This window comes from Pavona decussata, unplaced genomic scaffold (genome assembly GCF_977016875.1).
Source record: "Pavona decussata unplaced genomic scaffold, jaPavDecu1.1 SCAFFOLD_115, whole genome shotgun sequence".
NCBI lineage: Eukaryota > Metazoa > Cnidaria > Anthozoa > Scleractinia > Agariciidae > Pavona > Pavona decussata.
In genome coordinates this window covers 479,535-506,020 of record NW_028145529.1, presented here as the reverse complement: position 1 = coordinate 506,020, position 26,486 = coordinate 479,535, and the positions used below count along the sequence as shown (strand labels likewise).

At 38.6% G+C, this 26,486-nt stretch overlaps 1 protein-coding gene across 1 annotated transcript in view; it reads left to right on the top strand.

The window, feature by feature from the left end:
* The first annotated feature begins 3,340 nt into the window (after window positions 1–3,340).
* The window catches only part of LOC146469882 (talin-like), a 70,028-nt gene continuing 46,882 nt past the window's right edge, over window positions 3,341–26,486 (top strand). The window contains exons 1-12 of the mRNA XM_085122728.1: window positions 3,341–3,483; window positions 7,000–7,098; window positions 8,282–8,357; window positions 8,805–8,902; window positions 9,369–9,443; window positions 9,655–9,709; window positions 11,350–11,438; window positions 18,528–18,624; window positions 21,524–21,593; window positions 23,307–23,379; window positions 24,028–24,084; window positions 25,621–25,685. Of these exons, the coding sequence (XP_084978854.1) occupies window positions 7,042–7,098; window positions 8,282–8,357; window positions 8,805–8,902; window positions 9,369–9,443; window positions 9,655–9,709; window positions 11,350–11,438; window positions 18,528–18,624; window positions 21,524–21,593; window positions 23,307–23,379; window positions 24,028–24,084; window positions 25,621–25,685 (812 nt within the window). The 5' untranslated portion in view covers window positions 3,341–3,483; window positions 7,000–7,041. The remainder of the gene's footprint in view (window positions 3,484–6,999; window positions 7,099–8,281; window positions 8,358–8,804; window positions 8,903–9,368; window positions 9,444–9,654; window positions 9,710–11,349; window positions 11,439–18,527; window positions 18,625–21,523; window positions 21,594–23,306; window positions 23,380–24,027; window positions 24,085–25,620; window positions 25,686–26,486) is intronic.

Below are 26,486 nucleotides of genomic sequence, written 5' to 3'. Positions count from 1 at the left end.
ATTCCTGAAGCTAACATCGAGGTCGTTGAAGAAGAGAGTCGTCGAGTTGTAGAGAAAAGCTATAACTTGCTGTTGTTGTGGAAACAAGGACGTGGATCTCAGGCAACTTACCAGGCTTTGGAGGCGGGGTTGTGTCACGGCGTTGTGCTTCGTAGGGACTTGGCTGAAAAGTATTGTTATGAACGTCCCATACCTCAAGAACATGACCTTCGGGGTTGACGTGGATAACAAGAAATGAATTTTATTGCAGCTGGATATCAAAGTGTATGAATAAATGGCCATCTTTACACTGGAAAACAGGCAGAAATGTGGATGACCTTAGCGTTTTGTACAAACAGCTCATCAGAGACTGACATTTAATGTCTTACATGTACATGTACTGTGAAATCGGGGCCAACAGGGTTGTAGACTAAGATATCAAAGTTGTGTGATAATAGACAGGTGGACAAATCGACAGATAGAGTATCAGCCAACTTTTATGCCCCAAATCAAGGCAGTCCTGTTCTTGTGCTAAAATGACTTTTTTAAGGACAGTGCCTACTAACAGCGCAGTATTTTTGCACGGTTTATCACTATGCGGAAAAGCAGATCTTGGTAGTGGCTATTGAAATCCAAAAAGAAAATTGGGGGTAACCACGCATTTTCTAGAGATAACTAAGCAACAATTATTTTAAAAAGCAGCAAAATACAAAGCAATGTATGGCACTTTTTTCCAAATTAAAGCTTTATTATCTCTGAAAAATGCATGGTTAGCCCCAATTTTCTCTTTGGATACCAAAATCACTTGCTAAGTTCTGCTTTCTCAGCATAGTTTTGAAGCGCGCAAAAATATCCCTGTAATAGTAGGCACCACCCATAGGAAACCCGAGTATCTCTAGATGCGCAGAACGTATGTGCAGTAACAATAGTAGGCACCGTCCTTAACTGGGATGACTTTTTTGTCCAAAAACATTTTTCAATAAGAACGTTACTGACTGCCTGAGGATGTTACACACTGTCCTTCTAGAATAACAAGAACAAAATTGCCTGATAAATGTCTACTTACCTAAGTAACATATTTTAACCACCAAAGTGTAAAATAACAACATGATAAGTTTTTGCAGGAAACAAATTATGGAAATTAGGAGGGTTGAGGGTTCAAATCCCATCTGGAGCTTGGATTTTTTTTCTGAGTTTCCATTGTTTCCTTTTGATGCAAAAACTTATCTATCGTTATTTCTAACATATTTTTAGCTAACATTTTAAATTTCAATAAGTGAAGGGCTTGGAATTAACACATGTAACTGTTAGTCCTTTTTAAATTGCTTTTTGTCGTTTTAGCTCAGATTAGGTGTATTGAATGGTCTTTGTGAGCATTCGCGAGCGTGCTAGCACTGCGGTTATTTTTTACGAGCATGAGCGGTGATCAAAAATACAACTGGCGAGCAGCAAACACCTCTTAAATTTTTTGCTAGCAGCAAATCTCTCTTTTTTTAATTTCACAAGTATTTATTACAATGCGCATAATAGTCTGGCGACACTTCCATAATAATACACAATACTTATACATGCACACTGACAGTCAGAGTCATTGGAGTTCAGTACCACACAGAGATGCGTTTATTCTTGTATCAAAAACCTCAAAGCATGATTTTCAAAATTTCAAGCAGTCGAGCAAAGGCCAAATTTTGCAAGCACTAGACAGTAATTTTTTTAAGGGACCATTCAATTCAAAACCCCTCAGATTTGCCTGATATTTTGCATGTAGCCCTAAATTACTTTAAGAAATGTTGCCGTAAGCTTTTTTGCAGTTTGTTTAGAACAAAACCCAATGATTAAGGGCAGGAATTCCATTTGATCACAAAACAAAGTGTAAAGCAGCAGATAAAAAATCAAGCAAAGTTTCCAGAAGGAACTGAAGGCCACATGGAAAAAAACTCCACTAATCTGAGCTAAAAAACAAAACATTATCTAAAGAGTACGATAGCTGGTTATGCCCAAGCTCTTCAATAATTATTGCTCTTTTCCCCCCTCATTTTTATTTATTTCTATTATATTGCAGTATCATTGAAATCTTTATTGCATCTTTTTTTTTCATGTTTGCAAATTGATTCTGAGAATTCCAAATGGGACAAGTCAATAAACGTATTTGTGTATGTACGTAGTGTTCAACAACCTGACGGGAATTGAACCCAGTAACTTCAGCAGACTTATCAGAAGCTGTAACCAACAAGTTACTGGAAACTCATGGTGAGATGGGCCGTGGACATGGTTCATATGTGACAAGCATTCTGTATAAGTGCTTAACTTTTATGTGTGGTGGTGCAAGTATGGGCAATATTAATACTTTTGCATGTTCAACTATCCAATTTTAGGTTGTAACTAGTCCCCAGAAAATTAACCTAAGGGTTTTCCAAATATTCTGGTTTCAAGTTTAAAATATTTAGGTGCTGAATTGAACAGTATTTTCTGGCTAACAGTGCTTGACATGAAAACAAACCTGTCCCATTCTATCACAATCAACTTGTGTTGCAAAAATGGGCTCAAGTGAAAATAGATGTCAAAAGGAACAGAATTTTCCAGTTTTTACAATTTTCCCAAACTAAGGACAACCTTGCAAGGTATGCCCAAATTACCAAACCTTTTTTCCAGAAAATTCCTGTTCCGTGTCATTAATTTTCTCAAATTATTGGAATTCTTGAAGTTTTTGGTGAAATTGAAAGTTCCCAAGTTCAGCTGTTTGGGCCCCGCCCCACCAGCTACCCTTGAATTGGAAGTCATATCTATTTCTTGTGAAATAAGGAGGCAAATTAATTTAACTTGGTCATACTCTATTCCATCACACTTTGATTAGTGCTGAAATTATGACATGGAGGCTAATAAATTATACATGGTTTACATCATGGGTCAGATTGCTTTGCAGAACAGACTAAATAATGAAATCTATCAGCAGTCAGGTGTAATTGGGCACTGGAGTTTAGCCTTACCTGCAATATAATCAGGCATGCTCTCTCACACTCCCCAATAATCTGAGTGTCTCAAACTGTATCCTATCGGTCTCCTGTATGGATATGCACTTCTTCTCTTATGGGTGGTGTGGGGTGACATGTAAGATGCTGATGGACTGATGATGATGAGGCCACCTCCCATATCCTCAGAGTTTATACATTAATTGTAGAAAATTTGGCAGTTTTGGAAAGGTCGTTTTCCAAATCTCAATTTCCCATTTCAAAAACAAAGAAATATAGCCGTTCTAGGAATTGTTCACTTTTGGAGAAATCCCGAAGTGAATTCACCCGGCCGACGATTCGTCGAACATTTGCCGGAGGTTTTGCTTACCATATTTGGGCAATTTTGGTTGCCGCCTTGTCACGGACTCTCAGCATTTGTCTTTCTCTGGAATATGTCGTATTTCCGTGAGTGAAATTCTTCCATTGGGAGGTGTAAGGATTGGTCCTGTAAACGATTAGTGTGAGTTCTTCGTCCTCGGGGCCAAATTTGGAGGTAAGAGTTTCTTGTAAATATTGCATTTCGTGTTGTGCCTAATATGAGGCCTTGGTTTAGCGCCCTGTTGTGAAATTTCATTCACTCGCTTGATCTCTGGAGGAAAATTGAGCTACTTTCAACACCCAGTAAAAGTAGTTTGGCGTGCGCCGTAGCAAGCCGCGTTCATATGTTAGCTGGAGTTCGTTATTTCATATCAGCTGTTTCGGAGACAGGGCGAAACAAATGAACAGATTTTGTGCTCATGAAACCGTGCAACTGCATGTTTACCATTCGATAAAATTCAGCTCTTAAGCTGAAGCTTATATAATTATATTTCGTGGATTGTCTTTGTATTTTTGGCAGAAAACGTGAAAGCGAAACAATGTCAATCAGCTGTTGTGGCCTCCTTTAGAGTTCATTAAAGAAATATTGAATAATTTGGTTGAAGCCCTAAAGGCTTGATCAAAGATCATGCTTATGTGGTATCACAAGTCACTCGATGTGTTTTGTCAATAATTGAAGCTTATTGTACGAAGCAACAATTCAAGTCGTTTTCCCCAGCTGGAGTTTAATTTGCCGTTTGTTTATTTTAGCAGAGTGCTAAATTCACTTCTCCTCCTCTTTTGTTGTGCCATCCAAATTACAGCTTACACTGTAGCATTGATGTTTTCCACAGAGGACTTACATGTGTATGTATGTAAGCGTAAGCTTATATATGACTTTTTGTTTTCTTACTATACATACCAATTTGTTTCATCTGGCTTTTCCCGAAACCATTGAAATTCTGCGTTATGTTTTAAAGTGTATGGTTCAATTTTTACCTTAATTACTACTTTAGAGGTGCATGTACATTTTCATTCGTTTATATTTGAGGCTGAGTATCATCAAAGGGCGTTTTTTACAACTTTTTGTTTTGCCCGTGAGTCAGCCTGTTTTAAAAGCCTCAACTAATGACGTCTTGTTTATATTTTGTCCCTTGTCAAATATACTTTGTTCTTTTTAAATTTTCGTTTAGAAAAAGTATGAAAATATTATTATTAATTAATTGGAGTTATATATTTATGCTTGTGGTAGCGAACTGGCTTGCAGTAGAGGCTCTTGTGGGAACATATATTTAAAACTATTTGCATGTGAAATGACACCTCCGTCTTAAACCCTGTGTGCATGCTACTGTAGCTGCTTCCAGTTCAATTCTGAGAATACAAATCTGCACAGCCTGTTGAGTGGTTTCAAAGTTGAACAGTGGTTGCTTTTGTTTCCTTTATACACCAATCAAATTTGAGCTGTACTAGAAGGGACCTGAGACTGCTCCATGGAAGGGCATTCGTGGATGGATAGTCACTAACCTTACCCTTTAAAATTTGTTAAAAATGGTCCCATGAAAATGGTGAAAAGTCGCTATTATGGGCAGACAATAATAATTTGCTTTCAAATCCCCCACCTACTCAGGACCTATCCTGCCAGTACAGTGATAGGTGTATTGCTTAGCGCTGGATTGGTTCCACCTTCTCAGCCTATTACAATTTAGTATAAATCTACTAGCATTCTATGATGAATGTCGTTCTCTTATTGGCTATGCTACTCACTATTTGGTTGTAGATAGTGAGTAGAGTGAGTAGCCTAGAGTGTAACAGTGTGCGGTTGTGAACAAAATGGCGGCCACTTCTTCAAGTTTTCGAAGTGACTGTGATTTTAGATAATAACTAGTCAAGGCCGGATTCCAGAGAATATATCATCATTCAATAAAGACGTGAACCTGTCTTGCTGTTAGTTTTTAACAACTAGTAGATTTATACTAAAACAATTGGATTATTTGCTCTTGATTTCTATTCATGACAGTTGATTCAGGCTTAGCCTTCATCAACTATCACCCGATAGAAATCTCAAGCTCATAATCTAATAATTATTGTTAAGTAGAGGTAACAAGTTGCAATACCTAATCATGACTTAGGCTGGCTGCACATAAGCACTTTCAAGGAAACTACCACAGCCTTGTATGCTTGCCCTGGTGTATATATTTTTAAGATATATTTGTTTTGAGTTATCATGGGTTTGTTGGGTTGTTGGCAGTTTTTGTGATTGACAAGTTATTATGGTTTTGTTTTGATGCACCAGCTCAAATAAAAACAGACGTTACCTTTACATTCCTCACTGGAAAAAGTTGTTCTAAAGGCATGTATTGTTACTGGTTATATTCTCAAACAATGGTAGACAATAACAGCCATGCTCTGTGATCGATTCTTTTTGTCTGTGATCCGATAATCATGATTGCAACCAATTACCATATACATAGCCTTGTTCTGTTCCCTGTGATTATCTGTGGTCATACAAATGTATCTACAGTCTACCAAAAAGACTTGATGTCATATGATTATCTGAAAACCAATTTCAGTGATAGTACAATCAAACCTCATTTCATATTTACAGCTTTTATTAAGTCAATTTCCTGACCTAAATGTAGCAGTGGAAAATAAATAAAGTAATTTATTTTTGTTCCTTGGTCATTCATGAATTATTGCAATCAGAAATGCCCGTGGAAAAACGCTTTCTTATGATCATTTATTTTGTGATTGGGCAAGTGACCAATTTCAGCATCTAGTCATCCCTTTGACTGTACGAGGTTGTTTTGTGATTTTCTGGAAATGTGGATTTGTATAGTGCAGTTAATCCATACCATACACAATAAACACGCGAACTCAAAGTATAGTATTGGGCCATATCCGGGCAGGTTAATGTACTTCCATTTGGGGAAATTACAGCTGCCATGGGAGGGTGGGGACGGGAAAACTAAGCTAAACGATAGAATAATAACTGATCTGACGAAGTGATCAGCGCGATCAAAGTTCGATGCGAAGACGCGTAAACGTAATCCGAGACGCTAATATGTACATAGCAAAAGATAACATTAACACAATTTAACTAGTTAAATATTACAAAAAAGAACAAAATAGGGGGTGCTTATTGGAATAAAGGCGCTTGCATGTATATAATAGGGGAGTTTATTACATGTAGAATAGGAGCGCTCATTAACAAAAACACATTTGACGGAGGGATACTTATAAGAAAGGGGGTGCTCATTGGAAGGAGGGCACTTACAAGAATTGTTCTCGTAAGCGGCCTTTAGAGGTGTAAGGGATATAGATGCCCGCTTATGTAGATGGGAGGTTGCCTAGTAAACAATAAACATTGGGAATGCAAAAAGTACCACCAAAAATTATCATAATGATTATTTTGTTTTTTTGCCTTATGCAATGCTGCGTTTTAATGTTGATAACTGTAATTAATGCACTGTAAAATCATTGTGATGAACAGCGATGTGAGATTGATTGATTAAAGTAAGATTCAGAGGCTAATCTCTTATGGCCAAATTTCCTTTCGGAAAGTCTAAATCATAACCCCTGCAATTGTTCACGGCCGCTCACGGGAATATGTAAATACAGAGTTTGTTTGGGAGTTAAACAGGGGTTTTGTGAAGGCAGTCGTAAGTAGAGCTGTCCCACTGTATGTCTAATTATTGTATGTGATTGTTGCTAGGTAACAGACAGATAAAACGTCAGATCTACAGAGCCATTGAGCATGGCACTGTCATTGAAAATCCACGTTGTGAAGAATAGCTCTGTCAAGACAATTCAGGTACACAGCTCAGTGACATTATAGACCTGCGTGCATGTATACAGCTGTTTCAACAAAGGTTGTTCAAAAAAAGCGTAAAAGCGAAAAAAGGTCTCAACAGTACAGCGAAGACTAGAGGTGGTGGGCAATATGGATTCTAAGCTTTTATTGAAATTTATTGGGTATAAATTTCCCGGACTACCTTTTGGCATGGTCGCATATGTTTTTACCCTTTTTTAGTCCAATTTTGTCGAAACAGCTGTATTGGATAGATACATTTTGTACTTGTACACCTTTGCTGAGTCAAATGTGAAGTTAGGGTCTGATACTCTGGCTAAGTTCCTTAATGGTACAGTGTATTACCTTATCGTGCACAACGTAGAGTACTTGACAGATCCTGAATGGGTTTTTGTTTGTTGGACTATCTTAAAAATGGCAAGATGTTTGCGTAACCTGTTCTAACAGATTAAACTCAAAGTACTGCTTTGTTATGGAATCAATGTACCACAAACCCTACTTGCATTCTTTTGAATTAGGGGCTGTTAACATGGAGGGAGAAAGATTAGCAATAGGAAGATCCTAGAAGGCAGATCATCCTTGCCCTATATGTTTTCTCTATTCAGTTTACATGCAAAAAGTTGTACTTGGTCCTAGTCCTAGGATCTTCCTACCGAAGAGATAGGAAGATCCTAGCATTAGGAAAATCTTAGCTCCATGTAAACTACCTTCGCTCGGAAGATTCTAGTACAAAGGACAAAAAAGAACAAATATGGTGGCAGCTGAGTGTTCAGCTGCTAAAGGCCATGAAAGGTCAACAATTTTTCTTCTTTTCCTTCTCCACTTAGTAACCACTCTGACTGAAATTTCTGCATCTAAACCAAATGAAAGTGTTGTTCCGCCTTCTAGAATCTTCCTAGTGCTAGGATCTTTCTCCCTTCATGTAAACAGCCCCTTATAATGATTGTAGTTGAGTACAAGTATTTTTGTAACATTTAGCAAACATTACATGTACAATAATTGCATAAAATTAAACTATGGATGGCACACATATCTGTATTTGTGCTTTGGTACATTTGACTGCATATAATGTTACCAAAATGGTACAGACTGTTTATGTCTGGTAATAGGAAACCTCCCTATAATATCTACTCTTGATGTTATTCTTAAAAATTATTTATTAAAAGCTGGTTGTTTTCTAACATAGTTCAACCCAGAAGCCACTGTTGCTGAAGCACTCAGGATTGTAAGAGAGAGAATTCATGATGCTACTCCTGGAAAAAGTAAGAAAAAATATAAAACTTAATTAATCTTTAAACAGGAGGCTTTGGATCACTAAACATGGTTTTCAGGAGACTCCTCTACATGTAACAAACAAAATGTAATACAGAGCTATTTATCAAAATAAAATAAAGTTATATTTATTAAAAGAAATTAATCTAGTTTCATAATAATTATTATGATTATAATAATTATATTACCTAATTTTGTCCTTCTATACGAAGTGCTCTGTTGTATTTGCTGAAACTAAAAGGCAACCAAACACACCAAAATGTTATTAATAATTCGTTAAGTAAATGAGTGGTACAAATAAACACTCCCTCTTCTTGAACCCCCAGGCTATATCTAAAGGATGCATTTCACAGTGTATACACTTCACCTGATCACTGCATACATGTGTACAGTGTACTGTATGTCTAGTTACTTTAATTAATACAGCCACTTTGTAGTTTCAGACTTTGGCCTGTTCTCTCAAGATGACGACCCATCAAAAGGGAAATGGTTGGAACCTGCCAGAGCCCTCAACTTCTATCCACTCAAGTCTGGTGTAAGTGGTTATTGTAAAGGCTCATGTTCAAAACTGGGAAAATCATAACAGTCATTTCATTTGTAAAATATTGTAGAAGCAACAGTGCCAGAGAAAAAAATAATACCTCTTTTAACGGCTGTACATATATTAGTGGGTTGTTTTGTAATGCCATTGTAGGATTTAAATATGGCAGTGCTGCTTATAAAAACCTAAAACTGCAAAATTTAATAAAGTTAATGATAATAGCAATAACAATAGATCTATGCATTTTTCAATCAACTGCAACTTACTGTACAAAGCATTAACATTTCCAATTTCACTAATTACCATTTAACTGGAATGAGTAATTTCTTTTTGTCAACACAACACTACACAACACTTTATTAAAAATAGACAGTTACAAGAGTGAAACTTAGGTTTGATCTCTATGTATCATGTCTTGAGTACTTACTTGGTTAGTACTGACTCTCCTCTTTCCTTTCAGGACATGCTTGAGTACAAGACTAAAGTCAGACATCTGAAAATAAAATTCATGGATGGAACTGTGAAAACATTACAGGTGATTATTATGTCTGTTACACCTAGTTATGTACTAAAACTAATATTTTTGACAACTTTAATATTAAGTTATAGTACTTAACAATTTACCTGGAGTACATGTGCATGTATGTCTTTTTCTTCATAAATTTATTTTGCTGTTACGGCTTCAGTATATTTGATTGTAAGTGCAATCTAGTTTCTGTCAGTAATTTTTTTTCTTGTAAATTTAGATTGATGACAGTCATAACGTTGGACAGATTTTGGACTCTGTTTGTATGAAGATGGGTAGGTACTCAAGTCACTGTTTTTCCTCTGCTGCAATGTGTATTTTCCTTTCTGCAAGGCTTTACCTTGTCAACTGAGCTTGTTCAAACAGATTAAACTAGTGGGCTGGTTAAAAAAAAAAACAAAACAAAACAACAAAAAAAACCAACAACAACAGCAAAAAACAGGTTAAAACAACTGTACCTGTATGTACTACTTGGGAAGGACAGTTTGGTAAAAGTGCTAAAAGTGCACAAGGTTGAAACCTCATCCAAAATGCAATATTATTGATCCATGAAACATATTAATGAGTCAAGAGTAGTTTGTTACACAATCCAATTACAACAAAAAATTATTAATACCAATGAACTAGTCAGAAGTAAGGTAAAAACAAAGTCACCATTAAAGGAAAAAGCACATTCATTTATGCATGATTAGATGCATGTTCTATCGTGTATTTAAAGCTAATAATGCTTGTGGGCCATGTACATCAAACAAATAAAGGGCTGAGAGCATAATATACATGTACATCAATCTTATGTTGAGTTTGAGGCTGATTTATTGTTTTGCTCAAAAGTATCTGAATTTTTGTATGTGGCCTTCAATTACTCAAAGAACATTGCTGTGGTTTTCTTCACTCCAGATCATCTGTTTTCCATGTTTTTCTTTCTCTGACTCGAAAAACAGCAATGTTCTCAGACTAATTTGTAGGCCACATGCAATTTAAATTCAGGCACTTACAAGCAAAACAAAAAATCAGCCTCAAACTGAACATAAGACAGTTATGCTCTCAGGACTTCAATTGTTTTAAAGGGATGTAAGCAATGAAACACAAATTAAAAAAAAAAGACTGGCAGGGGAGACTTAATACACTGTAGTTGGCTATTTACTATAAGTAATAATCAAAGATTAGGAAGACTTAGTCCATTCAATGGTCTCGATCCCAGGCTCTCTCTCCTTTGTCAAGTTGGTGATGATATCGAAGTCATCCGCCCCTGCAAATTCTGCGGGGGATGCCAGATATGCATTCCAAGATATATATACAATGATTCATTGATTGTCCCATATAATCTCGACTCCTAATGCAATTAGGAGTGCGTTCTTTCAACGTCAAATGCAACAAAGTGCAACAGAGGATTTGCCCCTGCAAATTCTGCGGGGGATGCCAGATATGCATCCCAAGATATATATACAATGATTCATTGATTGTCCCATATAATCTCGACTCCTAATGCAATTAGGAGTGCGTTCTTTCAACGTCAAATGCAACAAAGTGCAACAGAGGATTTGAACATGGGACTACAGTGTACCATGAACCAAGCTTCAGTGGCCATAGAGTGGACTTGATGCAGAACCCGGACCTCAAGATGACGAGTCTGTGCCTCTTTAATGACTCAGCCACATCTCTCCCCATCATTGCAAATAATTATTTTATTAATATGTGAACATGTGATAGAGGGTTTGAGTTGCATTTCTAATGTGTTAAAAATCTGGCACAGATTGTAGGAATACCAGTGTAAAGCATCTGTATGCCAAACTATTTTCTGCTCTTATGGAAAGTACTTCTTATAACTTTAATTTGCACAGTAGGAGTAAGAGCTGGGTTGGGGTGACATGATTATGTTTGTCTGATTACTGTTGACACCCTTTTGTGTGATTAGGTATTGGGAATATTGAAGAATTCTCCCTGCTTGTTGAGGGACAAAAAGAGGAGAAAGAAGATCTCGAAAAAATGGGAACAATAAAGCGGGTATGTTGACCTAGTGTACGCTGTTAAGTCCAACATGGATGTCCCCCGCATTGTTCTTGAAATGTTTATCAGTGTACTAGTCAGGAGAATTTGTTTACAGATCAAGATACATTTTGTCTTAGCTGATTGTTACTATTATTCTAACTTGTTGTATTCGACCAAACTCTTTAATACTTGATAAACTCGAAGATTACATGATAACATTCCTTGAGAAAGAATTCCGCTATTTCCGACGTACAAGATAAATTCCGCTACATTTAGAAGTAATAGCTCCAGAGTTCCTTCGAGAGTCACACTCAAAACAAGAATCTATCCGAGAAATCTGATACAATGATCACGTACGAATTTGACTAGTTCCAGTCCCTACTCGTTTCCAACACACTCCCCCCTGATTGACGGAGTCAATCATAAGGTGAAACTGTAAAGATGACTCTTTAATCTGAAAGTTAAGATGCAGTAACCACAATTGGAATATCTTCATCTCTGACTACACAAATGTTCCTTGCTCTGTGACACTGGACAGCTCCCATATCAGCTGCTCCTTCATCAAACACATTAACTTCAAGAGGATAGAGCTTCTGAATTGGACGCTTGATGCAAATCCTGCGTAGAGATTTGTCTACCGTCGCCACTTCGGCGGAGCGAACAACGTTGTCTCTTCCTCGCAACAGCTTCTCTACTTTCCCCATTCTCCACTGTTGTCTAGGTGTTTTGTCTGCATATATGTGCACAAGGTCACCAATTTGAATGGTTTTTCTTGGTTCTCCCCTAAGTTTCTGATACTCTCTGATGCCAGTCAGGTATTCTTTCCTCCAACGATTTCTGAAGTGGGTGAGGAGACTCTCCAAATATCGTTCCCGTCGGGCTAGAGTGCTCAGAGGTACACTGGTAGCAGAAGGTTGCTCCAAGAGACGTCGACCAAGTAGAGATGAGAAGGTGTTAGTGGAGCTTCTGACAACTCATTGTACACATAGGTTAACGGCCTGGAATTTAACACTCCTTCAGTTTCAATCAGGGCTGATTCCAGTTCTTCATAACTAAGCTTTGCATTTCCCAGTACTTTCTTCAGACACCTTTTCACAAGTTTGACGCAGATTTCGAAAAAACCGCCCCACCAGCTCGCAGTGGGCACATTGAAATTCCAGTCAATGTTCTTGTTAAGAACGAACTTCTGAACTTCTGAATCTTTGAAAGTTTTCCCGTTATCTGAGATGAACAGGTTGGGTATCCCTCGTCTTCCAAAGAAACGTTTAAGCACTCTTAGAAATGACTTGGTGGTCAAATTGGGTGTGAGTTCAAGGTGCACAGCTCTGGTACTTGCACATGTAAATAGAGCAATGTAGCACTTGAACATGTCTCCCTTGGACTGGTAGATATTCTTAACATAAAGGGGGCCAGCAAAGTCTACACCAACTTTGGAGAAGGCCAGATCATCTGAGACTCGAAATGAAGGTAATGGAGGAGGAGGTGGGTTACTGAAAGCTCTCCCTTGTATCTTCTTACATGTAATGCACTTAGAGAGTACATCCTTGACAGCTTGTCGTCCTTTGATTATCCAGAACTGTGACCGAGTTTCAGTGAGAGTTTCTCCAACCCCATTGTGTTTCACGTTTTCATGACTTTGTGCAATTACTAATCTTGTGAAGTGCTGCTTTCTCGGTAACAGGATTGGAAACTTGGCTGAGTATGGAAGTGAGGAATTCTGAATCCTTCTCTTGCATCGCAATACTCCATCTTCACCTTTAAAGACTCCTAACTCTTCCCAAGTCGAACTTGATCTCTCCCTTTCATCAAGTTTCCCTTGAACGTCTTTGTACCAGAGAATTTTTGCGGCATTCATTTCCTGTGAACTAACATTTGAATGCATTTCTGGAACTCTTTTAATCCGTCTGATGAACTTCAATACAAGGGCGGTTACTCTGATAAGCTTGCTGAGACTGCTAAATCTCTCTGGTTGGACAACTTCAGAGATGTTTTCAGGGGCTTGGACCAATACGGTCATTACTTGTGAGATTCCATCTGCATCTTCTTTCTTCAATTTCTTTGTAGTTTCTTCTGAGAGGGTGCCTTCACCAACAGGACAATTAGGTGGGCTTGGCCATTGATCCTTCTCCTTCTCTAGAAATGGTGCTCCTTTCCACCATAGATCATTGGAAACAAGATCGGAACTCTTAGTTCCTCGCGAGGCCATGTCACTTGGGTTAAGTTCAGAAGGGCAATATCCCCAATGTTCTTTATTCCAGAGACTTTGAATCTTTGTTACTCGATTCTGCACAAACTGCTTGAATTGTTTTGACTCTCCATTAATCCACCACCATACAATCTGAGAATCAATCCAATTGAACACAGAATCAACCTTGACGGTACAAGCCAATGCCTTGTACACAGCTGTCATCAGGTTTGCTAGAGTCAATGCTGCCATCAATTCCAATCTAGGAATTGTTTCTCCCTTCAAGGGTGCCACCCTAGTTTTAGAGGCTAACAGTTGCGAATAGCTGACATTAGAGGTTGTCACCCGAATGTAGATGTTTGCACCATAAGCAATCTTCCTCGCGTCTGCAAAACCGTGCAGTTGAATAGACTTGACATCTTCTGCTTCTATCCCATCTAGGACACAGCGAGGTACACTGATCACTGAAACTCTCAACATGTCTTCTGCTACTTCTTTCCACTTTAAACAGAGTTCTTCTGGCAGGGCCTCATCCCAGCCAATCTTGAGCTGACATATCTCTTGAAACATACACTTCAAGGGCAACATGACTGGTGACAGCAAGCCGAATGGATCATAAAATCGAGCAGTGATGCTCAACAGTTTCCGCTTTGTCAGTGTTCCATCCAATGCTTGTGTAGCAAAGGTTGCGAGATCAAACTTGAAGCTGTCTTCTATCCTATCCCATGGAACTCCCATCACTTTGATGAGGTCTTCTTCGAGAACACTAGACTTTGTCAAAGAAGGACTGGTTTCCGAAGGTGGCTGAGTTGATGATGACAGATTAGTTTCCTCCTTCTCAATCAACTGATTTAGCTCTTCGCTGTTCGATGCCCATTTTCGCATGTTGAAACCTCCTTCTCTGAATCGCAACTTCAATTTTCCGTAAAGTTCGAAGCAGTCCTTTACCGAATCCTTTCCAGATGCAAAGTCATCCACATACAAAGCTCTGACAACAGTGTTCACAAAGTCTGGATCAATGTTCTCATACTTGCTTAAGTGATTTCTCAGAGTTACATTCAAAATGAACGGTGAACAGACAAGGCCAAACACAAGCCGTGTGAATCTAAGGATGATGACTTCCGAATTCGAGGAACTGATGTCACTTATCCACAAGAACCTTAACAAATTCCTCTGTTCAGGATTCACTTCAACATTTAAAAACGCTTTCTCCAAGTCACCAATCAATGCAACTCTGTGGAGACGAAATCGTAGGAGAATGTCAAAGATCAATGGTGTTAAGGCTGGACCAGGGAGCAGACAGTCATTTAGACTTGGTTCATTCTGAGATTTAGCGCTAGCATCATACACTACTCTTAGTTTGGTAGTGGTTCTGTCTTCCTTCACGACTTCCTTATGAGGAATGTAATGCACAGTTCCTGGTATGACTTCTTGATCACGACTCTTGTCAACTAATTCTATAACACCAGAGTTCAGTTGGTCCTTAATGACATCATCATACTGTTGTAGTACGTCAGGCTTGGACTTCAATCTTGCTAATGAGGAGCTGAGACGTTTCTGTGCTACCAAGTAGTTGTCTGGAATTGTAGGATGTTCTTTCTTAAAGGGAAGAGAAACTTCATAACGGCTACCATTGAACTTTACTTTGGCAAGATAATCTTCATAGAATTCTTCTTCTCTATTCTTCTCTCCCAGAGTATCAGTCCCAGAATTTGTTCAGTTCTTCTTTCAGAGAGACATCAACTGACTTGAAGTCTTCTTCAACTACTTGACACTCTGTCTTCATAACATGCGACATGTTAACACTTGATGAGCTCTGCAATGCACCTGTTATGTTAACAGGACCACTCAAAACATAACCCAGCCTTGTACGAACTGCTACAGGTCCATGCGACTCCCCCCCGTACCACATGGTTCTGGACAATGGACCAGTAATAATCAGCACCAATCATAATATCTACTTCAAGATCTTCATCGCCACGGGAATAGTCAGCAAGAGGTAAGCCTTGTAGATGAGGGTAACTTTGCTGTGCAATCTCAATGGTCTGGTTGGCTATGGGTCCACAAATCAGTTCAACTTCATAAGCATTGACAAACACTTTCAACTGATCTTGGCATTCCAGTGCAAATTGAACAATGTCACATTTCTTCAACGAGGCTTCATTGTTTCCAAACGTTTTAATCAGAACAGTTTCACTTCCAAATGAGGGCAGGCCTAACTTGCTCCTCAACCGTGTACTTATGTAAGACCTTTGAGAACATGAATCAAATAAAACCCTCACATGGCAAGAATTTCCTCCATTAGGATTTCCAACCCTGGCTCTGGCAGTTTGCAGCAAAACAGAATTATTCTTAACATCTTGGGTGAAATACAAATTTGTACTCACAGTTTGTTCCTGATTGGTTCTTCTTGCTTGCGTGAATTGTGGTGAAGGGTTTTGCACGCCGCATAGCGATACATGATGTTTCCCGCCACAACGATAACATCTCGCTTGGCAATCTCGGATCACATGACCACTCCTCAAACAACCAAAACATCGCCCCTTTTGGCGGAGAATTCTTTTCTTCGCTTCTGGCTCCGTAACAACAGCGCATCTCGCCGAAGGGTGCGGTCCACTGCAGAAAGTACACCACATTTCCTTATTTTGTTGAGGTCTGTCGTTGTATGAAACAAGTGTCGACGACGTGGGGGGTCTCTTGTTTTGACCGAATCGTAATCCATATCCAAACTCTCGTTTTTCTCTCATTTTCGACTGATCAGTCACTGGACCGCGAGCACACCTTTCTCGTATCTGTAACTCCTCTGCAAACGACTTTATTAATGTGTCGAGGTCCCACTCGTCGCTCATACCACGACTCAAAATCAAACGCAACTCTTGAGGAATTTTCGCCATGATCACTGGTGTTAGGAATGTTCCGTACGTGTCAATGGAAATTCCAATTCCTTGCAAACTTCGAACAGCCGACTCTGTTTTGTCCAACAATTGCCGCAGTTGTTTAAGATCACCAGTATCACTCACTTTTGGTAGCTGCATTAACATCTCGATGTGTTTAGATATGATAACTTGTTTGCTTCCGAACCGCTTGTTTAGGAGATCGACCGCATGGTTGTAATTTGAGCTTGTGAGAGGTAAACCAGAAATGGTTTCGGCTGCAGCGCCCTCCAATAATGATTTCAAATACTGAAATTTGTCGACTTCATTCAGATCCTCACTCGTGTGAATTGCAGATGAGAAGCTGTCCCAAAATGTTGTCCATTTTGTAGCATCCCCTGCAAACTTAGGTAACGTGAGCTTCGGTAGCTTTGCCTTGTTTGTGCCCTTCGCGCCATTTTGAGCCGGGAAAGATCCTTGCGGACTCGCCGATGGCAATGTCACCGTTTCTTCAACATCATTCGCTTCTTGCTTAGGAGACGACAAACATGAGGTTATCAATAAGATCGTTTCTTGTAACGACGCGTTAAACTCGCAGCGCTCCAGGATTTCCTTTTCGATTGCGTCGGCTTGCAATAATTCTGCGATTTCTTGATCAAGCGATGCAATTTCCTTCTGATGTTTTTCCAGGTTAATCTTTTGCGATTTCAGCTTCAGTCGGACACTTTCCACATCACTTTTGTTGAGTAACTCCTTCACATCGTTCATAACTTTACGAACGTGAACTCTGAACCCTGAGCGCTCCAGAATTTTCTTTTTGACATCTGACATGGTGAAGGTCACAAAACACGTGCTCTGTTCTCCTTGCTTTCACTCCCGGGTCTCCGGCACCAAAATGTTGTATTCGACCAAACTCTTTAATACTTGATAAACTCGAAGATTACATGATAACATTCCTTAAGAAAGAATTCCGCTATTTCCGACGTACAAGATAAATTCCGCTACATTTAGAAGTAATAGCTCCAGAGTTCCTTCGAGAGTCACACTCAAAACAAGAATCTATCCGAGAAATCTGATACAATGATCACGTACGAATTTGACTAGTTCCAGTCCCTACTCGTTTCCAACATAACTTGTGACAAGTTTGACTGTTTGGCTTGTTACAACTGTACCTGGAAATAGTGATAAATAAATAACTATTAATTAATAATTCCAAGAATAGATTAGGTACTGGTCACTATGATTAGCAGAGCTTAAAAAGTTAAAGAGCCATACTTTTAAAGGGATTGGTCATTAAAATAGACCAAAACACCATTTGCAGGTTGTGTTATTGGGTTTGCATTTACAAATATGAAGTGATTTTCACTGTACAGGAAAATAATTTTTGAGGATAGATATGAGGTCACAAAACTTTGGTGGCTATAGTTGCCAAGAGAATCTGAAAAAACATTGTTGTCTGTGTTGTTAAGGGGGAGGGGGATGAACAATAATAACAAATTGATCATGCAACTCTGTCACTTTGTGCTGGCCTCACCATGGAGGGATGTATTGGTGAAGGATTTGTACTAGTGCTAGCTTAATGTGTTCAGGAAGGTTACATAATTTTGTTTTAATATCATTTGGATGCTCTAGCATGACTTTCCTATTCAGGCCTTGGAAAGTACAATGTAGACATACAGTGAAGGCAGGGTATTTTCAACAAATTAGTCATGTAGAGGTACTGTATGGGGCTGGGGATTTCCCCCAGTTACTTTGACAGAAAAACAAAGCATAGACACTGCTAAGAGAAAAGAATTCCAGGCTAGTCTTCTCATTCCCCCCTCCACTTCAGAACTGAACAAAAACTCTTTGTAAGGCCGTAGCTCCCGCAAGTGTCCTGTATCTCAGTCATAGGCTCAACTCCTGCTGGGAGGACTCAGATTTCTTTTTTCCAAGTACATGCATGCCTGTGTCACCGATTGAATAATGCATGTATATCATTCTTCAATATTATACAGTCATGTAAATTTATGTTTTATTTTTTATTTATTAAAAAAAAAAAAACAGGACAAATCTGTAAAAGATGTTTCCTTGAAAAAGATGGAAGAAAGAGACAAGAAAAAAATGGATCAGCTAAAGAAAAAACTTCATACCGATGATGAAGGTAATTTTTCATTTGGTATCAGATTTTATAGATTAACTAGAAATAGGTGACTCGCAAAACCTCGCGAAGCTGGGGCTGGGTGGAAAGCTCTCTTTACTCGTATTGTAGCATCAAATGAGGAGATTAAAAGGTTTCTGAACATAGCAACTATTTTGATGAGCATGGTCTTTTCGAGGTTCCACAGGCTAGTTTAATTTGCGGTTGAAAATCTATTTCTGATGAGACGAAATGTACAACGTGCGTGAAGCGCTGTCGTGTTCGATGAATTTATTTCCCGCGGAAAATTATTTTACGGCGGTCACAAGACCTGTAATTTCTTCAATGCAATCTTTCACAAAAAAGATTTCTGGAAGAAAAGGAAAAGATTCTGGAGAGATAGTTCTGTATCCAGTGAATATTGATGAACATTGCAGTTGAAATTTGATCCGGCACGCAAACTTTCCTGATGTATGCAAATTTTGCTCCAGACGACGCAAGACAGTCTGACGTCATTCATACTTTGTTTTTCACTGTTGCTAGGCAACAGTGCGGACACCTTCAACGAAATATATAAACATACATATATATAAATATATTTTTCGCTTGAATTCACGCGGCTTAATTAGCTCTGCTCGGGCCGGCTCGGCCCGACAAATTTGTTAACCTCGCTACACTGGGGCCTTCGGCCCTCGCTTTGCGAGGAAATGAATATAATGACAAAACTCATCACCAATTGATAAGCTAATTGGGGATGAATGCCCGGGTGGAACTCTAGTGACAGTGAGGTATCCATGGCAACCCTGCAAGTGTCACCAGGTACTGTCACACTGAACAAGTCAGTATTAAACTGAAACGGGGAAAAGAGTTGGAGCAAGAAGCTGCAGATGCCAATGCTATTGGAACTTTACATCTGTAAACCACTGCTAAAAAAGCAAATGACACTTCAGGGTGCGCTGCCAGGATGATGTCCAACCTTACATGTACAGTACCACTCGAAACTATGGGACCATTTGCCGCGAATTTGCCTCGGTCGATTCGCGGTTTTGATCTGCGGTTTCACCTAGGCAAAACCTCGTCTAACCGCAATAAAAACCTCGGTTTCACCCAGGTTTTTTTCGGTTGACTTAAGCCACGGTGAAAGGCAGGACGCGGTTGGGTTTGAATAGGCTATTGTTTGTTTTGTTTTCATGTTCTTCGAGGACAATAAGCGAACTGTCGTGTTTTAGGTGTGATAAATTTCACGGAAGCGCACTCGCTCTCAAGGGAAATAATCAAAGCGCTCTGTGAGCGAACTTGTGAATTGAACTGGTAAATGTAATAATATTTTGGATTACATGTATGCCAAAAATTATTTGCTTAACGTGCAAAACAATTCATTTAACTTCACTCGCACAATTCCTTTCGATACGCGAAGCAACGCAAAGGTCAGTGAAAGCTTGAATGCTAGTCGACGAAAGAAGAGAGCGCTTCCAGGTCTTTTTGAAGGAATTACAATGGAACTAGTTGGGCATAAGTGAAGAGGCCCTACTACTCCCGTTGTGGCTGAATAACAAACTGCAAGCGTCCAGGTTTCCTACCAAGAATCGCCGTAAATTAACTTACTATAATTTTTTTTCCGGGTTGTGTTGTTGCGGAATGAAACTTGATACACGTGTAGGAATTTGGTTGCCTAGCACGTGACTGTAATCTTCCCGGTGTTTTCATTATGGCAAGGTCCTTTCTACGTCCAAACGACGGCTTCTCTTAATGTTTTAAAACATCGGAAGGAGCTTTTCACTTTTGCTAAAGTTGCTGTTTTCATTTTATCCAAAGTAAATATTAATAGAAATACATTAAGCGTTGCGGTAATTTTCTGCGTTTGTGTTTGCTCCAAGTGAATCGACCTTATCGCTCACACTCGATACCGAATCAAACCTATTACGAAGTTTTAGTTTTTCAAATCTGGACTACATTGGCAATACATTTGGAGGGATTTTCACTTTGTTTTTCTCCGCGTCCGTACTGAAATCCGATTGCATATTTTGAATTCAGTGTCGCTTTTTCGATTGAACTTTGTTGCGCACTTTACATCAGTAGGAAGGGTTATCAGGAGGTTTATCAAATGAATAGAATATCTTTCTTGACTGTGTGGCGTAAACAGCAAGAATTAAACTGAAACTATGTCTTTTGCTCTGTGATTATTGCCTGTAGCGACAAAAACTGAACATGTCCCAAATGCAGAAAAAGAAACTTTCGTCAGTGACTGCCAAACGAATTGTTTATATCGGTCGTTCGGTTTCCGATTCGGTGAGTCTTTACAAATTCTTTTGTTTGAGGGCTTCTTTAGGATGAAAGGTGAGATAATGTTTGACAATACCCTGACAATAGTAATTAGTCATTATTGTATTTTTACCGAGGCATTGCCGCGTCTAATTCCCCGCAGCTTTCAGTTGCTTTTGTCTTTGCCGCGATTGCAGTTTTCGTCCCACCGCGGTGAATTCGCGGCAATCACGTTCGGCAAAGACGAGGTTTTACCGCGTGCAAATGGTCCGATAGTTTCAAGCGGTACTGTATGTGTGCATCACAAGGTGCCCCTGCTATTTCTCCCATGCTGCTCCTGTGTTCTGTGTATCCGAACGCTGCTGACTAGCATTGTCTTGATGTTAACTTTGCCAAAAATACATTTATCCACGTGTAAACTCATCACCAACTTTTAATTGAGCTTAAGAAAAATTGCCTTAAAGGTGGTGGAGCCAAGTGGGTAGTCTTCGCCTGTGCAATGTGAAAAAAACTTTTTTAATAAAGTGATGATGAGGATGATGGCAAGGAGGTATCCTTCGCAACCCTGCAAACAGTAGCCACCCAAACCCCTAGTGGAAAAGGGGGGACTTGGGGGATAGGGCAAAATGCACAATTTTAAATTTTGAATTTTGTTTTCTAGTGCACTGGCTAGACCACGATAAAACTCTTAGAGAACAGGGAGTCGATGATTCATGTACTGTTCTGTTGAGGTAAGTTTTGTGTAAGTGCATTTTTTGCTGTTTCTAGACTAGTCAATATCATGGTGATTACCATGTCTGGTCTTAAATGTTTCCTCAAATAGAGATTAGAGCAATTTTCAGCTGCATGTTTACTAAATCAAAACCAAAGTAATCAATTGCAGCAGAAGTAAACAGGGTCCGAAATTAACTTTTTTAGGCAGGTGCCAAGTGGCGACTGAAGTTTTTTTTTCAGTCGCCACATGGAAAAATGTGGTCGCCAAAAAGCAGAAAAAAAAGTGTCAATAAAATTTTTCCTTCGCAGCGAAACACAAACCAAAATTTTTGGTTGCCAGATGGAAAAGTCTGGTCGCCAATTTTTCTTTTAAGATTCAGAACGAAGAGAACGTGTTTGGGGCCGCAATGGCGATTTATACACTTACCACTGAAAAACCACGACGAATGAATCGAATGCCGGCTATATACGCAGTTTCATAAGACTGTTAAGTGTTTTAAGTCAACTTTATACCTTTTCTTGTCTCTACCTTTTGGAGAAGAAATGTACCCGATTGAAAAACAGCCGGTTGGTTTTTTGCTCTATGTTCAAAACCGTAAATGATCTTTCCTTTCGCTATCTGTCAAGATGATCGATGGATCGCCATGTTGTTCGCACCAGGCCACAACCGTGCAGCATTTCTTGTTCAAAAAACATGGCGGCGAAGCTTCGCACTGCTCGAGCTCTGAAGCGTTGTGATAGATTTATAATAACAGGAAAATCGGTTTTATACTTCAAAAGCAGTGGAAAGTTAAAAACTAAGTGACCAATTGGCGGGGGGCTTTCAATTTTATTTTTATCGATTTGGCTGAAAATCAAAGTTATTGTTTGTATAATGATCGTGGCATAAAATAGTTAATCACCTGCTGGCGACTAGTTGTGAAATTCTGGTTGCCAGTGCAAAATTTTTAGTCGCATTGGCGACCAGGAAAGTGCAATTTCGGACCCTGGTAAACAATGCCGTGGGACACACGTGAAGAAACTGAATTGAATATTAATTATTTACACTATACTTCACTAAAATCCCCTGTAAAAATTGCTAGCCATTTTGAGGAAATCTTCATGTTTAGCTGTCTTTGAGCATGCTTCTTTGAGACAATCTAGGAAACAATTACCGATGGTATATTTGCATTTTATTATATATCTCTCAATTAGTACGCGCGGTGTGATTGGTCAATTTTGCAGGCTGTATTTCACTGTACAGCCCGCTAAATTTGAAAGTTTTTTTTTTGCGCGTGCCCAATTAACCTCAAAGACATTATAAATATCTTATTACTGACCTCATTTTCTTGCCGGTCTGTCCTGTGTTACGGATCCTTGTTTTTACCCATCGATTTATGACCTGCATGCCTCGTGCTTGTGCCATAAACCAATGGAAAAAAACTTGGTCTGTGACTTATAGTACGGACCTCAAACTCGGTTAGTAAGAGGTATATACATGTATCTTACCTACATGCACAAGTTTGTACATGTAATTACTTCAAGCAATATTCAGTGAGCGTATGCCCACTTGTCCTGGCCAGGAACTTCATTCTTACAGTACTTACAGCTAGAGTAACATGTGTATTTTAATTTGCTCTAATTGTATACACCGTAATCCAAATTTGGGCTTAGTTTAAACCCATGGTGGTTGGTAAAGTAATTACTTTGTTTGAAATTGACTTCATTGGTTATTTTTTTCATCTCATTAGGCGGAAGTACTTTTACTCAGATCAGAATGTTGACATCAAGGACCCAGTACAACTTGGTTTGCTTTTTGTTCAGGTAAATACTGTAGCAGTATTTTCCAGTGCAATTTGTGGGATAGTAACAGACTTTTAATTATTTATTTAAGGATGGTGCCTACTAATACCAAAGTATTTTTGTGTGGTTTATGACTATGCGGGAAAAACAGATCTTAGCAAGGGTTATTGGAATCCAATAAGAAATTTGGGGGTAGCGACGCATTTTTCAGAGATAATTAAAATATCTCTAAAAAGTGCCAAAATATAAAGCAATGTATGGGATTTTTTCCCTAAATTGAAGGTTAATTATTTCTGAAAAATGCATGGTTACCCCCAATTTTCTTTCGGGATATCTAAAGCACTTGCTAAGTTCTATTTTCTCTGTATAGCATTAAACCGCGCAAAAATATTCCTGTATTAGCAGGCACCACCCATAGGAAACCCGAGTATCTTGAGATGCGCAGAACGTATGCGCAGTAACAATAGTAAGCACCATCCTTAAAGAGGGTAACATGTGACAGCTTATGCCGAAAACTCTGTGGTCTGTGGGATACAGCTTATTGCTGTTTTAAAGTTTACATGGCATTGAATGTTTTGGGCTCTGAATTACATATAAGTGTGACTGTGAATATTCAAGATGGAGTATAACTGAAATAATATTTGTTTTGTTTTCCTTATGTTCATTCAGTGTAGAGATGGTATTTTAGATGGAACCCACCCTTGCACACAAGAAGAAGCAACTCAGGTATTAACAGTCTTGTTCATAGGGAATTTCATTTGCACAGTTCCCTCCAAAAACGTTCCAGGAAATAAGGAAAAGATTTATGAGTGTGTTCCACTATTATATTGTCCACTTGTTTTTAAAGATGTTTATTTAATCTTACGTGTCCATGTAGATATTAGTAACCGGTTGGCCAATAGTTTTGTTGGCTTCAGTGTTATCACTGTTACAGTATCTCTTGCAAATTAAATTAATTTGTTTCAAGGCAATGAAAGGTAGAAGACACATTTCTATTATATATCTTTTGACCACCTGGCTAATGGGTAACAAAGATTAGCTGAGGTGGAAGGTAAAGTGGAAAATATACATGTAGGTACATGCAAAAATGGCTTGACTTACATGTATGTTTTTGTTGTGGTTTAAAATCTTTCAAAGCAGTTAATTTAATTTCTCTTTGTGCAGTATCCATTATCATGAGCCAAGACAAAGGGAAATAAAAATCAAACCGGTTTGAAAATTTTTAAACCAAAAAAATTTTGAACCACAACTTACAAAACTGTGCATGCATAAACATTTGTACATTAAAATTATTTTAATTGCTTTTGGATAATACAATCCTAATTGCTTGTTAGTTTCTTTGGCCTTGCATGCATAAAACATTTGAAAAATTTGGGTGTCAGTACTGCCGATTACCCCCCCCCCCCCCCTTATCTTGGAGATTCTTTGCATTTTCCATTGGCAGCGGCACGCATTCCCCAAGGCCTTGACTCGTGTCAAGTTTGTATTTGTGTCAACAAGTCTCTGACACAAATGCTACTAGTTTGTGCATATGGCGTTGTATCCCCGCCAAAATGCAATTTCTTCATTTCAACTTCTAGCTCTCATTTTATCTTTGCCGTCCGAGGATCTATGTAAGAGTTTCACAATACGAAATTCGACTTCTTTTTTTCAGATTCTAGCTTACGTTTTATCTTTGCCATCCGAGAATCTTCACTGGAGTTTCACACATTGATGCGACATTGTAGTTGCACGATGCAAAGTGAAACTTGCATAAAATGTACTAAACTAGCATATGGAATGACGGTCGTTGAACTGAAAATGTGTAACTGGAATGGCGCTGTCTTATCACGAAACTTACAATGTCGCATTGTGAAACTCTTATGTAGAAGATAAGATGCAAGCTAGAATCTGAAAAGAAGAAGTAGACTTTTTGCATCGTGAAACTACAGTGTCGCATGGTGAAACTCCAATCTAGAATCTCGGACCGCAAAGATAAAATGAGAGATAGAAGCTGAAAAGAAGAAGTTGAATTTTTGGCAGGGATATAACGCCATATATGCGTACTGTATCATGTGTATTTATCATACACACGCAGATTTCTGTTGTTTTTGTTGTGTAATTCCAAGCCAGTACAGTACCATGTTTGTGTTAAATACGGTAGGTGTAAGTGGCAAAGTAAATACATGTACATGTAACGTTATGAAAAAAATACATACTAGATGATTAAAAATATATTAAGTAAATTGAATGATGTATTTTGTTTTTGTTTTTTTTTTTCAGCTTGCAGCTATTCAGATTCAAGTTCAGTTTGGTGACTTTGATGATTCAAAATATAAGTTTATTGAGTAAGCAATGAGCTTGTAACATGACTGTTTTTTTTTTTTAACAGTTAAAGCATGGAATCAAAAACTGTGCTACATGGAATTTTGGCCTTAAAATCAAAATTTCTTCAAACCTGCTCTAAAGCTGTAGGTTGGCATACAGATTGGTTATTTTGTAAGGATTATACATGTCCGTATGTATTTTCTGATTCCAAGTATTACATGTAGCTTATGACAAAAACATTCAGCAATCTAAAACAAATGAGAACCTAACAAAAACTTTTTGAATTCATTGAATTTCAGTTTCAGTCTCAAAAAATAAACACAGAATATCTTTCTTTATACATGCTTTATGAGAACAAGTCTGTGTGCTAAATTAGGGTTAATTTGGAGCAATTTTGATTTGAAGGCTAACTTTCCATGTGTTATAGTTTTTAATCTTCAATTCTTAAATCTTCTCATCAGAATTAATGGATTGACAAATGTTGGCCCCCAATTCACCCTGTTAGGTTCACTGTTATACTCAGGTTTTGCTATCTGAGAGGTATACCCAATTCTCATCCTCACCTTTACTCAGTCTGCAAGCTTTACTACATTTCACACACAACCTACAACTTCCCTTCTAGCTAAGGCAGCTTTCAGCTCTTCTGTGGTGTATGCAGTGACTGGCAAAATTCACTTTCTGTGTCAAGCTTTGTCAGTGTCAAGTACATCTGACCTCCTCTGAAGGGAAAATGTTTTTCAAACTGTGTCATGCCCGATCAGCCACTGCACTGTATTTTCACATGTTTTAGTAGCCTTACACATTTGCCAGTGATGTTGAAA